Here is a 16,673-nt window from a genome sequence, read left to right as displayed (position 1 = left end):
TGCAACAGAGACAGACTGGACAAGCTGGGTATGAACTCAGCCTGCTTAGATTTCAGAGAGGTGGTTAGGTTTTGACTCTGGGTTAAAAATCCTTGAAGCCAAGCCAGCCAGTGTCCCCAACGTGGCCCCTGTCTTTCTCTTTAGATCGAAAGGCATGACAGTTGTGCATATGACTATCTGGAAATCCGAGACGGTCCCACAGAGGACAGCACCCTGATTGGCCACTTCTGTGGCTACGAGAAGCCGGAGGCCGTGAAATCCAGTGCTAACCGACTGTGGGTGAAGTTTGTGTCTGATGGCTCCATCAATAAAGCGGGCTTTGCAGCCAATTTCTTCAAGGGTATGGCTTAGCGGTCTGTTCCTGTGTTTATTCAAGGGAAGAACTATTGCTTTCCCCAGTGTAAGAATTCCAAAACCTGTATGAGGCCTTAGCAGCAAGCAAAGCTCCTGCAGGGAGGAGGCTGTTCATCTTGAACTGCTGATAGGGCCCTCCCTGTGGGGCTCGTCCCTGTGAGAATCAGGCTCCAGTTGGCTTCTGCAATTCTATTCAGGGACATGAGAATTGGTGATTCTTTTGAAGGGTGTGTGCGTGCATGCGCACGTATGCGAATGTGCATGTGAAGGCCTCAGGGTGACCTTAGGAGTCTCTCTCACTTTCTACCTTATCTATTGACACAAGGTCTCTCATTTTGGCTAACCTAGCTAAGTCAGGTTGCTTCAAGGCTCCTTCTGATGTTAGAATTACAATCAGCCTGCCATGCACACCTGGCAATTATGTGGGTGCTGGGGACTTGAACTCAGGTCCTCAGACTTACACAGCAAACACTTTACCTACTGAAGCCAGCCTTCAAGGCCTAGTGATTTTACTGGGTCTAAGTATACGTAGTGAAACCCTGATTTAATAATAACACATGCCAGGCAGCCTCATTAACTGAGCTCATTGCTTCCCAGGGCCTGTGGAAGCCACTTGCTTTACCTGACATCATTTTGTTCCTGTGATAACCCTGTCACTTAGGTTTGGATTATTGACCAGCATCGAGAAAGGTGGCTCAGGGTCACTCTTGGACATGAGTGGCAGATTAAGGATCTAAACCTTGTCTGACCCCAGACCCCAGACCCTCTACAGCCTTGCCTGACATCCTAGGTGTGAGCCAGAGAAGCACCCCAGGTCTTGCACTCCAAAGGTGTTGTCTCCCAACCCACGTGCTGGTGCCCAAGAGACTGAGGTGTGAGGACAGAAAGAGGACAAATATCCTTGATGGAACCAGACTCAGGCCACAGAGGCGATCCAGCATAAGGAGGGGCTTTCATGGTTTCTCTAAAAGGCCATTCAGGACCATCAAAGGATGCACACCACCCCTAAGGACACAGGAGTACTCCCTAGGCCTGGTACACTGTGGCTGGGTCCCCAGGAACATGCCACCAGTCCTTGGTAGAGATAGGGGGTCCTTGCAGCTCCTTCTGTGTGGCCTCTTTATTGTGGTACCACTTGATGTCCAACCGCCCATACCCACATCAGGGAGACTGCTCCTTCCCTTCCTCCTCTCCCACGGATCCTGGCTGTGATAAACAAAAATCCCAATCCTTCCTGTCTTCTCCCACCCCTATCTTCCTTGTACCTCCTTTTTGTTTTATTATTTTATCTTTTGAGGGAGGATATCATACTGTAGTTCAGGCTGGCCTGTACCTCACTGGGACTCGTGAATATTCTTACACCTCAGCTTCTGAATGCTGGGATTACAGATGTGAGCCATTGTGCCAGGCCCCACCTCTTCTTAGGTACTTTTCCTAGGTTTTCCTTGAAGGGTTGACATCAGGAGAACTGAGTTCCAGACAAACCACCCTGATAGGCAGCCTCAGTCCTTACCCAAAGCCTCAGTTTCCCCTTGTAGAACAGAAAGAAGGAAGTGTGTTGCATTGTGAAGTTCCAAGGAAACGATGGCTTGGAGATAGATGCTTTGTAAGCCATTTTGGGCTCCACGTGAGACGTGGGATTACTGTTCTTCCCTTTCGTGGCATGCAGAAGGAGTGAAAATCTTAACGCCCGGTTTCCTCCGACCATCGAGGCCACAGTAGGATGCCCCAGATCGCAGTATCTGGCTCATGTGTCTTTGCCAGAAGGAGGGAACTGGAAGCATAACCACAAAGCCTGTGGCAGAGCTGGGGTGAGCCAGAGAACCTTGTGCCTTCATGCCAGTTGGCAACAGCCTTTGCCTGGGGCCCAGCTGGCCCATAACACTGGCCAGGGTGCCAGCTGGCCTCAGCACTGATCCCCTAGTGCCAGATGGCAGCCCCTCTTCGAGCCAATTGGCTAGGCAGCAGGCAGAGCCTTACACTTCTGCTGATTTCAAGAAAGGATGGTGGCATTCAAGGCTTGGCTGGTCCAAGGGGCGTGACAACCATCTTGCATCCCTACACACTATCATTCCAGTGCAGAGGGACCATAGGGGATGCTGGGGGAGGGGAGGCTTTCTTCAAAGCCCTGGGGTGTGCTCTAACTTCCCTTAACTCTCTGAAACTCCTTTAAGATCTTTTCCAGGTCTCATGACTGAGCCACAGAATGGCTCCTTCTTTTCTGGTGTACCTAGAGGATGGAAAGAAGCCAGAGCCGTGGCTATACCCAGCTAAGCTCTGGTTCCAGCCCATTCTACCTGCATGATCCCAGAGCTCCTTAGAAAGTGTGCCCAGCTTGGAATGATCATGAGCCAGTGGGCTTGGTACGAGTCTCACTGTGGAGGCCACGTAGCCAGCCAGACCCTAGCAAGAATGGCGCCCGCTTGCCTGCCATTTATCAGCGATGGCACAGGGCCACTGACAGCTATACAGCACACTGCCCTTGAGGCTTTTCTCCAGCTCCCTGGCTAGCCCCTTTGTCTCTGCAAGAGTGGAGTTTTTTCTGCTTTCTCTAGCTTCTCCCCCTCCATCTGGCAATATCTAGGCTGAGAAATGGTGATGCCTTCTTTCTTGCCTCTGTGCCCTGCCCACAAGCACCCCAGCTCCGGGCATCAGGGCCTCCCCTACCTTCCTCTTGGGTCTTTATTTATCTTTGTCCTTTCTCATGGAATCTTTTCTAAGTTTCCTCTGCTCTCTGGTCCATTTCTTAGACCTGCTGTGCTCCTCTCATCTGCCCGTTCCTTCTTTACTGAGCCATCCTTGCCGCCCCTCTCTTCACCTGCCTCTGCCCCTGTCCCTCTCCTCACCTCCTCTGCCCTTTTGCCCAGGCTGTCTCTCCTACCCTTCCCATCATTGTCTTTCCATCATGTCAGAGTTGTCTGAAATGCAGCCCTGCACATCGACAATATACCAGTCCTTCATGGGCATAATTTTCAATCGCCACAAAAGCCAACACTGCTCTTGTTGTTTTAAAAGTAGAGGAAGGTTCAGAGAAACCAAATAACCAGCATCCAAGTCTATATGATTGGATCGTATTGGTTGGCCCAACCTGACCCAGCTTGCCCAGAATCCTGATCTCTTTCTACTGCTCCATATTATCCTATATATTTCCCTTATTCCGAAATTTCTGAAAAATGTTTAGATGCCTAAGAAAGTGCTTTGCATACTTCAGTACAATGAGTAAATAGTTGCTTGAACACTGTTTCAACATGGTTACTACTACATTTATTAATGGCCACAGACAACTTCACCTCCCTGCCTATAGCGTCTTTTGGCACCCACTGACCAACTCATTTCAGTCATTGTTGAGCCCAAGAACACCTGACACTCATAGTTACTCTGTGTGCTCTCCACTGAGTGAAACACTGGGGTGTGGACAAGCTATCCTCTCACTGGAGAAGGGCGATCAAACTGATAAGGAGTGTGTGCTGAACAGACAAGGAAGAAGGCTAGAAGTTGGTTCGTTTGAGTTGGAAGAGGGAAGCAGAGAGGGAAAAAATAGTAGAGAGGGTGTTACATTTGTGGAGGACCAATGAGCTGAGAGTTTGAGGAGCGAGACAACCCAAGGGAACCTCTGAGAATCAGTAGGCAAGGGTCTGAGAAGCCACCCTTAAAGAGATCCTGTCCATGGTGGTAGGGTTGGCTATCTTTTCAGGTTATTCCCAACTCCTAGTCATTTTGAATTCTTTTGTTTCTTGGTGGAGTTCATTCTTTCAAGGTTTGCCCAACAGCTTCATGTTTCCTTGCCTCTACTTTCCTTGGGGCCATGGATTGGGAGTCCCCTTCCTGTCCCGCCCACTTTGCATTTTTAATTATGTTGCATGGTCTCTTCATTAGACTCCTCTGGCAGAGGCAGAGCACACCCTGTGTGCTCTCATGGACTGACATACCATAGCCTGACAAGGGAATGATTTTCCTGCTATTTCTAATAGTCATCTTAGAGATGGCCAATGCTAAGAACTTCCCTTACTTCAATGGCTTGTGAGCTAACTTCTCTTGAGGGATTCTCCAGCGACTCCTGTGTTCTGACCATGGTCAGAGCTCATAGCATCCTTCTCTTCTGTTTAATGCCCTGAGCACACTGCTAGACATCTGCTTGTCCTGAATGTCTCAGGCTACCCACCCCCAAGCCTTCTTCCTGCCTACCCAACAATTTCTCCCAGGAGTAGTGGCTACCTTGAGAGGCCAGTGTTTTCTGTGGCGCCTTATGAATTTCTATTTTAAAAAAATGCTTCACAGCCGACTTCTAGTTCTGTCTAGGATACCGGTACATCTTCATCTATAAATGCATCCTTCTATTAACATCCTTTAATGAGTGCCTCTAAGAAGTTCCATGGCATTTCCATGAAGCCCCTGGTGTGGAACCTGGTGAGATTTATAAAGCCAGTCATATATACCTTGCTTAATTCTGTTCTCCAGGCCTGGCCCTTTCTCTTCTGGATAACTAGATGCCCCTGCTTATGTGAGCAGGGTCCCACCCTTGACTGTAGCTGTGTATGGCTGTTGAGTGTTGACAAGGGAGTTTTTTAGGAGGTAACTACTAGGAGTAGTTCTTATCATAGAGGAATGTACCTAGAGCCCTAGGATATGGAAGGGAGGAAATGGCCTGTACATCTGATGGTGACAATTTAGACCTGTCACCTTCCCTCCCCGCAGAGGTGGATGAGTGCTCCTGGCCAGACCATGGTGGGTGTGAGCAGCGCTGTGTAAACACACTCGGCAGCTACATGTGTGCCTGTGACCCTGGCTACGAACTGGCTGCTGACAAGAAGACATGTGAAGGTTGGTGTTGGACCTGTTAGGTTGAAATGACAGGGGCTGGGAGACAAGTTTTAGGAGAAGTGAGGATAGAGATGGGCAGGTGGCTGGCTATGGAATAACAATGGAAACAAGTGGGGACAATCAGAAACAGAACAGATTTCAGCCACCCTTGAAACTGTGAGACAGAGGCTGCAGCTTGCCGCCTGCTGTGGGTGTGTAACATTCATATGGTTGTCATGGCAAGACCACCAGGAGCTATGATCACTCTGGCGTGACTCCATTGATAGCCTTTCCCACACGGCCTGGGTTCAGCCCACCTACCCACCTACATGAAGGCTCACACAAGCCAAGCACAGCGAGGAGCTTGACGCAGACATCTCTAACTCTCCTTTGGTCCAAGACCTGTGGAAGACCCAGACTGTGTTACTGTGTGACAGGTCAAATGTGCTGTCATCACTTAACAAAAACAAAAAACACAAAACGGTAGACATGTCCCCAGCTCGTTCCTCCAAAGCCTCAGTGGGAACTGTTTAACTAGAAAAACGGAATGAATCAGTTCAGACTGTCTAACTTCTTCCTGATTACTAGAGGACAGCAGGTCTTCCTGATGCTCGGGGGGGAAATTGCAGCCACCTGGAACCAAAAACAGATGAATCTAAAACGCTTCCCTCCATGCAGTGGCCTGTGGTGGCTTCATTACCAAGCTAAACGGCACCATCACCAGCCCTGGATGGCCGAAGGAGTATCCCACCAACAAGAACTGTGTCTGGCAGGTGGTGGCTCCCGTGCAGTACCGCATCTCGCTGCAGTTCGAAGCCTTTGAGCTGGAAGGCAATGACGTAGGTCTCAGCCCCCGTGACTGATGTGGCTGTGTTTGTGACTGTGTTGTGGCTGTGTTTGTGACTGTGTTGTGGCTTGTGTTTGTGACACTGATGTGGCTGTACTGAGATGTGACTCAGAGCTAGAACAGGCTCTTTGGGCATCAAGGTGGCCTGGGTGAAGTCGCCACCTCTGGTGGAGACCTGGGGGCGCAGACTAGGCAGAATTGGGGGTTGTGGAAAAGGGGGCAGGTTTTCACAACAGTTTCGCTGTGTGCCCTTTTCACTGAGTCCAAGGAAGATGGGGTCAAGAGTAAAGGAGCAAGAACTGGGGGCAGAGCAGTCAGGACAGATCTAAACTCCAGTGTGAGGAGCTGGGAGCTGGCTAGTGTCCAGCTGAGGGGGATAAAGGCTCTGAGGGCCAGTAGCAGACAAGGATACGATAACCAGTCTGTTCCTTTCTCTTGGAAGTGGCTATGAATAATCAAGTTAGAGAAGGATTACACGGCAGCCCACAGCCAGACTGGTGACTGGAACATCCCATGTCCGCACCTGGGGATAGTATGAACCCCTGGGGCTACATGTACTTCTCTGTGTATCCCTGGCCACAGCCCAGCTGGGACTGTCACTTTAACAACAGCAGTAGCCTAAGCCCTTTCCCACTCCATCAGTCCTTTAGGTTACCAAGAGAGATGTCCACACCAAAAATCCTGGTGCAGGAGGCTCAAGAGATGGCTGAACAGTTAAGAGGAAGCACTGCTCTTACAGAGGACCCAAGTTGAATTTTAAGCACCTCACTGGGTAGCTCACAACTGCACATAACTCTTTTGACCTCCACGGCCACCTGCACGCATACGTGCACATCCACACGCACACACACATATATAACTAAAAATAGAACACATCTGTAAACATAAAACAAACACAAGGGGGAAAAGCCAATGCACGGATGGCTCTGGAGCTAATCAAGGTTCAAAGTGAGTACTGGAGAGAAAAAACTAGATATTGGAAAGTAACTGAGCAGACATTCATCATTTAGGTCGTTCTCAAGGTGAATTCTAGGCACCTGAGGTAATGTGGACTCTCGTCCCAGCTCTACCGCTGCTGAGCCAGGTGACTTCAGACATAGGTCTTTCATCTTCTGAGCATTGGTTTGTCTGCATGAGACTAGGGTAGAGTTGGGTGGTGGCTAGAGTTTGAAGACATTTCCTCCCATGCTGTCTCCTCTTTGGCCGCCTCCTAACAGCAGGGTCCTACTGCTGAAGTCAATGCCTTACGGTTGCCCACAAGATTGAGTAGAGAAGCAAGCAGGGAATCCTGTCTTATGCTGCCAGGCAGTGGGACCTCACAGAGCCTCATCTGGAAAGCCAAAGTCCCTGTCACCCTCTGGCACTCACCAGCATAGTGACAATGCAGAGGACTGGAGCTCCATTTGCCCACAGGGAAGGGTGTGGTTTTTGGGTGGAGGAGGCATATCTCACAGAATTATAAAATACAATGGATCCTATGAAAATCAGCAGGAGGATTTAGGGAGGGAGGAGGGGGAGGAGAGAACTGTACTGAGCTGTGGCCACTGGTTTGTATTCTAACAGCTCTGGATGGAGTCTTAGCTGTCACCGTGAAATACAAGGGTGAAGCTACAATCCAAAAGTCAGAGGATACCACAACTATGGTGGCAAGAGGGCACAAAGAGGGTGGGGGGAGGTGACATCAGTGCTCCTGAGATACACAGATGGAGTAACTGAGGGGCAGCATACTGCCCTGGTCCCTGTTCCTTCACAGGTCTGTAAGTATGACTTCGTAGAGGTGCGCAGTGGCCTGTCCCCAGATGCCAAGCTTCACGGCAAATTCTGTGGCTCCGAGACCCCAGAGGTCATCACATCGCAGAGCAACAACATGCGAGTGGAATTCAAGTCTGACAACACTGTCTCCAAGCGAGGCTTCAGGGCTCACTTCTTCTCAGGCAGGTGGGGCGGGCCTGCAGAGGCCCGTAAGGCTCCTGGACCCTGGGTTCCTGCAGCCTCCTCTCCTCCTTTTCCAACTTCCTCTCCATCCTGCATCCTGATAGCGGCCTTTATACCGTAGCCCAGTTCATCTGCTGGGGATTACCCCAACAGGTTGTCATACATCAAGTGCAGCTTAAAACAAAGAATTTTACCCTAAGTTCTATGAGCCAGGAATCAGAATTCAAGGACACCACAAAGTACACTGTAGGGCCTGTTGGTCACATCCCACGGACGTCTGAACTGTTGGGTGATGTGTTTGGATGTCTGACTTAGTGCTCAGCATTGAAGCAGGTCTATTATTTGTTGGTTTTACAGGTACTCAGTTCCGTCTCTGACTTTTGAGTCAGGCAGTCTCTCTCTGAGCAAGCTCTGTTTTGTGTTATGGGCATAACACTGACCTGAGCTCAGAGGCCACCTGGATAGCACCCAGCACTGCATAAACTTCTTCCTGGTTGGGAAGACTAGAAAGACAACGTCCTGTTAAGACCCAGCTTAGGTCCGGCTTGCTTAACAAGGGCTGGTATTTGAAGGAGAGGGGGCCTAAGGCAGAGAAAAAGCTCCCTGCCCGATGCGTGTTGTCCAGGCCAGACCTGAAGGGTTGGGGTGCAACTAGTATGACTAGGAAGAAAATAACGAAGGTCTGGATAAGAGGGGACGTCATGAACTTGGATTGGGCGGTCTCAGTGTTCACAAAGACTGAGTGAGATAAGACCAGACTGGCAGGAGCCATGCCTGTCTGGGGAGGTGACTGGTGGGCCAGGTCAGGCAGCCTTGGATATAGTGAACTATGAATAGTGGCTGAAGCTTGAGGTCCAGTGGACCAGGACGGAAAGCCCTTTGTAGGTCCTGAGCAAGGAGGCCTACAAATGCCGTGTGGTCAAACCACACCAGGCAGGATGGAGCTGAGAGGGTTGGGAATCTCCTCAGAGGAAGAGGTGCAAGGCCCTGATGAGGAGTACAGTTCCATGTTGGCACACAGAACTCAGCGGCAGAGAAGCTATATGTGAGGGTAGTAATGACACATGGATGTTAGCAAGAGGACCTAGGAAAGAGGGAGGAAGAGGAAGAAGAGGAAGAAGGAGAGGAGGAGAAAAAGGAGGAAGAGAAAGAGGAGGAAAAAGAGGAGGAGAGGGAGGAAGAGGAGGGAGAAGGAGGAAGGCAGAGAAAGAGGAGGAGGAAAAAGAGGAGGAGGGAGGAGGAAGGAGGAGAAAGATGAGAAGGAAGAAGAGGAGGAGAAAGAGGAGGAGAGGGAGGAGGAAGGGGAGGAGGAAGGGGAGGAGGAGGAGGAAGAAAAGGAGGAGAGGCCTGTACTGGGCTGTGACAGTCAATTTGCACCTAAGAGCTCTGGTTGAGGTCTTGGTTGTCCCCATGAAATGCAAGGATGAAGCTACAGTGTGAACTGTCCTAGGACACCACAACTAGAGTGGCAAGAGAGTACTGAGTACTCTCAAGGTGACACCAATAGCGCCCAAGGCACATATAGGGTGGGATAAAAGCAGGGAGAGGATGGAGTGGAGACAGAACCTCATTTGCTGCAGAAGGCAGGGGGCCATGGAAAAGTCCACACAGCCAGAGCCTCGGGAATCACAGGATGAGAGCCAACATTGGAGGTCACATGTGATTGTAATTATAGCAGCTGACACTTCCTGGGGCGGTGGGGCGGTGGGGGGGGGGGGGCTAGACACTCTCCCAAGGGCTTTCCCAATTCCCATTCATTTCCCCCTCCAGCATCCTGAGGAGGCCTGAGACAGCTGAGGCACAGCCTCAATCACTGCCCTGCCCTTACCTCTCCACACACAGAGGACAGTGTGTCCCAGACCTTTAGGTCATAATCTGCCTCTTGCTGAGTGACAAGGCATGTGAGCTGCCTCAGCCTGTTTCTTTGCATGTAAACTGAGGTACAGGTATGCTTTCCTAAGCTTGAGTAGGAATTACTTAGATGACAATATCATTTAAGATGTCAGGGACCCGTTCTGTGGTAACTATTCAGTTGTTGGGCATTTTTGTTATTACTGCTGTTGCTGTTCATGTGAGCGAGCCTGCACTCCAGGGAGCAACTTGGTTTGGGTGGGAAGCAAGACAAGAATATATGTTCCATACATGAAAGTGCTTTAGCAGCACAGAGAGCCCCCAAGAGACCAATGGATGCCCCAAACATCCCAAACAAAGATGCTCCCTCTGTGAGTGATACCCCTTTAAGGGACTGTGATCTCCTTGGATCACTGTGTGGCTCCTTGGAGGAAGCCACTTTTGAGCAGGGTCTGAGCCACAAGGGACAGCAGCAAAGCTGGCAGCTCTTCTCAGGAGAGTCCATTGATCCCGGCAGACAAAGACGAGTGTGCCAAAGACAATGGCGGCTGCCAGCAGGAGTGTGTCAACACGTTCGGGAGTTACCTGTGCAGATGCAGGAACGGGTACCGACTGCATGAGAACGGACACGACTGCAAAGAGGGTGAGTGAGTGCTGTGGGGTGGGTGTCGTCTGTGGCTGCACCCCTTCCTTAGGTGTGTGAGTGGGTGAGGGAGGCTTGGGTGGGGATCAACGTGGGGAGCCACAATCTGCAGGACACCATGAGATCTCTGTCTGAATCTTCAGACCACTCTGGTGGCCCTCCTGGGGGATACCCGTTCTCTTCAGGAGGCCAACACGAGTGTCCACTGCAGACTCGTTAATCCAGTAGGGTTCAGAATTAATTGATCTAAACCATGGCTCTGCCATCCCCTCGCTGTGCAACCTTCAGCTAGTTACTTAAATACACTGAGCTACGGTTTGCTCTTCTGTGACAAGCAAGGTAAACATGCCTTTTACAGGTGGCACTGGCCTTCACGTATGAACCTGGAACCCTTTTCACACCATAAGTTGTAGAACCAGTGCTCTCACTGAATTCCACCTGACCCCAGGGCACTAAGTTGGCCACATCCCCAATGCCAGCCTCCATGTAAACAGTCATAGTAACTGAAATGTCTCTCCTCCTGAGCCTGTTCAAGCAAAGTCAACACCAGGTCACACCAGATACAGGCTGGCTCCCCATACACTGGCTATTAACCTGAGACTCACCTGTGATGCCACCTCCAGCTGAATGACCCCTCTGTGTACCCCCCTCTGACCTCCAGCTGGCTGTGCCTACAAGATCAGCAGTGCAGAGGGGACCCTGATGAGTCCTAACTGGCCAGACAAATACCCCAGCCGGAAGGAATGTACCTGGAACATTTCATCAACCGCAGGCCACAGGGTGAAAATTGTGAGTCCTCTCCTTAGTTTGTTAAGAGCACAAGCCTTGGCATTAAGCGGATATGGGTTCAAGTCCCTGCTCCATGATCAGCATGGAGCGTGTGCAGGTCTCAGTTTTCCTGCTGGGAAATGGAGAGATACTGTGAATCTTGAGGTGGGTGCTCTGAGCAGAAGAAGGGAGCGGAGCGTGCTCAGAGCTCTGTAGCAGCCCTGCTCACAGCGGCACTGTGGGAGGTGGCGGCTGCCACGCAGGGCTGCAGGGCTGTGTGTGTGGTTCAGTTGCATCCAGGGCTATTCTCTTACGGAACATTTTACTCTTGAAGAAGAAGACAAAAACAAGACTTAATTTACACAGAACGTTGAGAGGTCACAAGTCCTCAGGTGCCTGTTCCCACTCTAGATATTTGTGAATCTTTTCAGAAGTTTCCCTCACAAGGGAAAGCACATAGCTTTTTTAAATTCTTAATCAAATCAGTCGCATAGAATAAATACAATTGCTCATACTCCTCTGCAATTTACATTTTTATCAGTTAACAATAGAACCAGCACACTAATTCCTCCTTCAGTTAAAAGCAAACAAACAAACAATTGCCTTGCAAATCATGTAAAGTCTCACCCACATATCTGATATGTGGTCTCACACAGCACATGTCATTATTTACAAAAAAACAACAAAACAAAACACCTCATACACACACACACACACGCACACACACATGCAGGGGCATACTCACATACACAGGAATACTCATAGACATACACACCAACACACAGACACACACACACAGAAGCATACCCACAGACATATATACACACAAACATACACAGAAACACTCACACACACATAGACAAACATGCACACTCACATACACAGGAACAATTGCAGACACACACAGATGCACATGCCTGCTCACAGACACATGCACACACACACAGATGCACATGCCTGCTCACAGACACATGCACCCACACACAGATGCACACTCACAGACACATACACAGAGAGACACACACAGAGACACATCAGACGCACATCTCAGACTGTTGAGATGAGCAAGATGGACCTTATGAATGACAGACTGAAAACACAGGGAGGAGGGAAGGGAACAGAGGAAAACAGAGTGATAAAAGATGATAACATAGATGATACTGTCAGGGTGTTTCCTGCTGTGTGAGGATAAATTGACGGGTTCCCAAGGCATCATGGGTACAGAATAGGCCCCAAGCCATGGGGCATGCCCCTTGGGCTCCTCCTGTGATGCATGCTGCCAAGGTAGAAACTGCTTTCTTCTGCCCTGGGTCCCTTAGAACAGTGTAGAATCTGGATGAGGGTTTTAAGAGTGCCTTTGACTTTGAAAGGCCAGCTTTGCTCTAGACTGCCATCTGCTGGAAAGATGCTCTGTTGCTCTGCAATGCCCTTTCCTGACAGACATGAACAGTCTTCCTTGGGGGTGGAACCTCAAAACTGCTAGGTGGGAAGCCTCCATCTGAGATGCCTGCATACAAGAATTATTTTTTTTTAAAAAGACACTTCCCTTGAAAATCGTTGGTGAGCATGCAGACGGAACTCTGCCTGCCCTTTGTTCCTATAGAATGATGTCCTGCACACAACCAGCGTCCCCCTTCCCATCCCATCCCCATCCACCCTTCACCTAACACCCCCCTGCGCACCAGGACATCACAGGCAAGCTGTCAGCCAGTCAGGCATCTACCAAGCACCCAGCAAGCTGTATAGGGCTGGAAACTGTTCAGTTCCCCGGGCCGACAACCGGCGACAGTCTCTGATGGAAAGATGGGAAGAAAGGAGGCAATGGAATCTGGTTATGGTTAACAGCGTGACCTGGAGAAAGTCAGCTCTGGGTCATGTTCAATTCTTACTCCAGCTGAACAGACTTAAGCAAGCCAATTAGCGTCTTTGTGACTCGGTTTCTCCTTCTGCTCACTTGGGATAATAATAGATTTTCATAACCTCATTAGAATTTAAGTGAGAAAACTTTCATCATTTACTGGGATGGGAAAAACTCCCAACACATGTCAGCCACTTTGATGGCAGAACAGCGTGGTCCTGCTCAAAGTCCCTGGGATTTCAAGTGTACGGCAGTGGGCACAGGCTAACAGCAACATCTCTGAAGCCACAGGTCCTGGGTTGCATACCTTCTCTGCCAGGGAGGACGCTGGCCATGCCAGCTGATGTCTTCTTTAGGGGTTGTGCCCGGGACAGGGTTGCAAGGACTGGATGAGGGGACATTTGTAATGCCTGTAACACAGCTGCCAGCTTGGGTGAGTACTCAGTACTAGCTGGCTCCTAGCATTAGAGGAAGGGTGGGAAAAAGTAAAGCTGGGCAGCTGGCTCTGGGACTGGATGTCATACCATCACGGCAATGGTGGGCGCCCCTAGGAAGCTGGTAGACAGACCCCTCCAGGCTCTGAAGGCCCTTCCCCTCCCTCTCCCCTCCCTTCTCAGTGCCAGGTCCTTGCCTCACTTCCTGCTCTCTCCTCCCCAGACGTTCAGTGAGTTCGAGGTTGAGCAGCACCAGGAATGTGCCTATGACCACTTGGAACTGTACGATGGGACAGACAGCTTGGCCCCCATCCTCGGCCGCTTCTGCGGCAGCAAGAAGCCGGATCCCGTGGTGGCAACAGGCAGCAGCCTGTTCCTCAGGTTTTACTCGGACGCCTCGGTGCAGCGGAAAGGCTTCCAGGCTGTGCACAGCACAGGTGCGGGGCTGGTGGCTTCAGGCTGAGCGCCTCGCAGGCTCAAATATCCCGGTTAAAAGAAGCGTCCTTCAGGTTGAAGGGCTGCTCTCCTTTGATATCTTTACTTGACAAAACTGGATGCGGGCAACGCTTTGTTGGTGCTGTGTGGCCGTCCTCGGCTCCCTTCCCCTCCCCCATCTTCCTCTTACACCCCCACCCCCCACCCCGCGCGCGCCGCTTCTCCCTTTTAAACTGTGTCATTTTGCTGGCCTGTGAAGTGCAAAGGTCTGAAAACTGAAATGAGCAGCCATTTTATTCTCAAAGGGCCACTTCTGGAAAAGGTTGCTTTTTCTTGTCATTCCCCCTCCCCTGGCACGCCAAAAGTAGCAGCTCTGCCAGGTCCTTTGGAAGAAAATGTGTGTGCTTCTAACTTGTCTACACTGTTCAATATAAGAAGGGCAATGGGGTAGAAGACTCCACTCTGGCACTTCAGCCTTAGCCCTGTGGAGGATGTAGCCCCCTTGATCCTGGCATTTGATTGTGGCACAGCCAGAGGCTGCCCAAGAGCCTGAGGCTTTTGTCTGTGGTGCTGAGCAGGAGGTCATGACTGTGGGACACTGCCATTCTTTTTAACAGCCCCCTTTCTCACCTCGGCTCTTTTTAATTACCCCCCTACCCCTAACTCCATCCCACTCCCTTAAATCAGAGCCAGAAAACAGGGCTCAGAGCTTACAAAATGGCAGTCCCCATGTCTAATCAGTCTATATTTCCCTGCCGGGCCAGACACCCCACACTTCATGAGACCCTCGCTAGCATCTTAAGGGTCTATGCTTCCTCCACAGGAGTTTAAGGCCACTGAGGATGGACTTCACCTTCTTGTCCCTTCAGACAGAGCAGTACATGTGCACTCTGGGTCAGAAAGATGGCGCAGTGCTTAAGAGCTCTGGCTGCTCTTGCAGAGGACCTGGGTTCGATTCCCAGCACCAGCCTGGCAGCTTACAATTGTCTATAACTCCAGTTTCAGGGAAGCCAATACCCTCTTCTGGCCTCCACGGACACTGCAAGCACACGCTACACATACATGCATGCACACAAAGCAAAGAAAGACAAATGCAGGTGCTCTGGGGAGTTAGGGCAATCTTGGGACATAGCTGCAGAATTTAATAAAGGGACTGTTTACAGCAGGACATGCAGAGTGTGGGGACACTCCAAAGGGACAGGACACGGTTTGAGAACCACAAGGCTGTAGTCACCCTAACTCAGAGGACAAATGGAAGAAAGGCCTGGGGGTACTGGGCGCAAATTGCCTAACTTCCCTCTGACCTGAGTTTTGCCAATGGTTGAATTCAGTTACAACGTGACAGGTCACTGGGTACTGGGGTGGAAGGGTGGAGGGGTGCTGGAGTAGAGGGGTAGAGGGGTGCTGGTGGTGGTACAGCAGGTAGGGAAGGAGTCATCTTGCCCTCTTGTGCTTATTGTGTGTCTCATGAGTCAAGTCAGACATGAAGTAAAGACAAAAATAAGGACTCGAGTTGAACAGGACCAGACCCACCCTGGTGACCAACTCTAGATGGGATGTTAAGAACCAAAATTGCCCACAATCCACGCCAAGAATAGCACTGGGTCCAACCCCCCAGACTCCTCCCCTCACCCCATCCTACTTCTCTGTCTTACCCCACTCCCAACCTCACAGTGTAATCCCTTTCAGTAGAGATAGATAGAGGTTTCCCTATTGTTGGGCTCAGTTGCAGTTCTGACATGCTTTTATCGCCCTCTGCTGGCAGAAGCCACAAATTACAGTATACCCTGGAGCTAGTGCAAGCCCTTTCGGCTTCCAGTCCTTCCAAGGCTTGGAGTAGTCAGATCAGCCATATCGCACACAGTCAGGCAACCCACTCCTTGGCTCCTTTTCTTGATTGGAGGGGGGAGAGAGGGCAGCAGCTAGTCTTCCTCAGCAGCATTCTTGGGGATATAAGGGCCAGTTTGGATGTTCCAGGGAACCCTGCCCTGTGCTCCACTGGCCTCTGCTTGCTCCTCATACAGTAGGATGGTGAGGTTGCCTATCCCCTCCTGCAAGGCACACAACAGACTGTAGGGATACTGATGGGAGGTAGTGGGCTGATGTCCAGACTCTGGGTGCCCGGGGCAAAGGGTGAGCCTTTGTTCTCTGTCTGCTGCAGAATGTGGCGGCAGGCTGAAGGCCGAAGTACAGACCAAAGAGCTCTATTCCCATGCCCAGTTTGGGGACAACAACTACCCCAGCCAGGCCCGCTGTGACTGGGTGATAGTGGCAGAAGACGGTTATGGTGTGGAGCTGATATTCCGAACCTTTGAAGTTGAGGAGGAAGCTGACTGTGGCTACGACTTCATGGAGGCTTATGATGGGTACGACAGCTCGGCACCCAGGCTCGGCCGCTTCTGTGGCTCAGGGGTGAGTCTGCGGGATGTTCAGGCCACCTCTGGATGCATGAAGAATCATACTTGAGCTGGATTCCTAGATAGTCCCACCACTGTGAGCCACCACCAGGGACCTGTTTGCCTGGGGCAGAGAGGAAAGAGGAATCCCCCAGAGACAGGTCGGGAGGCAAGCAGGTGTCTTCCAGTCACACAAAGGACATTATTAGCGAAGGGGACTGTCTTAGTCAGGGTTTCTATTCCTGCACAAATATCATGACCAAGAAGCACTTGGGGAGGAAAGGGTTTATTCAGCTTACACTTCCACACTGCTGTTCATCACCAAGGAAGTCAGGACTGGAACTCAAGCAGG

At 50.6% G+C, this 16,673-nt stretch overlaps 1 protein-coding gene across 1 annotated transcript in view; it reads left to right on the top strand.

Annotated features, from left to right (window-relative positions):
- Tll2 (tolloid like 2) overlaps window positions 1-16,673 on the top strand; it is a 121,855-nt gene that overhangs the window by 100,614 nt on the left and 4,568 nt on the right. The window contains exons 13-20 of the mRNA XM_021152072.2: window positions 145-340; window positions 5,050-5,175; window positions 5,833-5,993; window positions 7,755-7,935; window positions 10,305-10,430; window positions 11,092-11,219; window positions 13,714-13,927; window positions 16,087-16,337. Of these exons, the coding sequence (XP_021007731.1) occupies window positions 145-340; window positions 5,050-5,175; window positions 5,833-5,993; window positions 7,755-7,935; window positions 10,305-10,430; window positions 11,092-11,219; window positions 13,714-13,927; window positions 16,087-16,337 (1,383 nt within the window). The remainder of the gene's footprint in view (window positions 1-144; window positions 341-5,049; window positions 5,176-5,832; window positions 5,994-7,754; window positions 7,936-10,304; window positions 10,431-11,091; window positions 11,220-13,713; window positions 13,928-16,086; window positions 16,338-16,673) is intronic.

The sequence above is a fragment of the Mus caroli genome, chromosome 19 (genome assembly GCF_900094665.2).
Source record: "Mus caroli chromosome 19, CAROLI_EIJ_v1.1, whole genome shotgun sequence".
Lineage (NCBI taxonomy): Eukaryota > Metazoa > Chordata > Mammalia > Rodentia > Muridae > Mus > Mus caroli.
The sequence above is the reverse complement of the archived record's forward strand: the minus strand, read 5'-3'. Positions and strand labels throughout refer to the sequence as shown.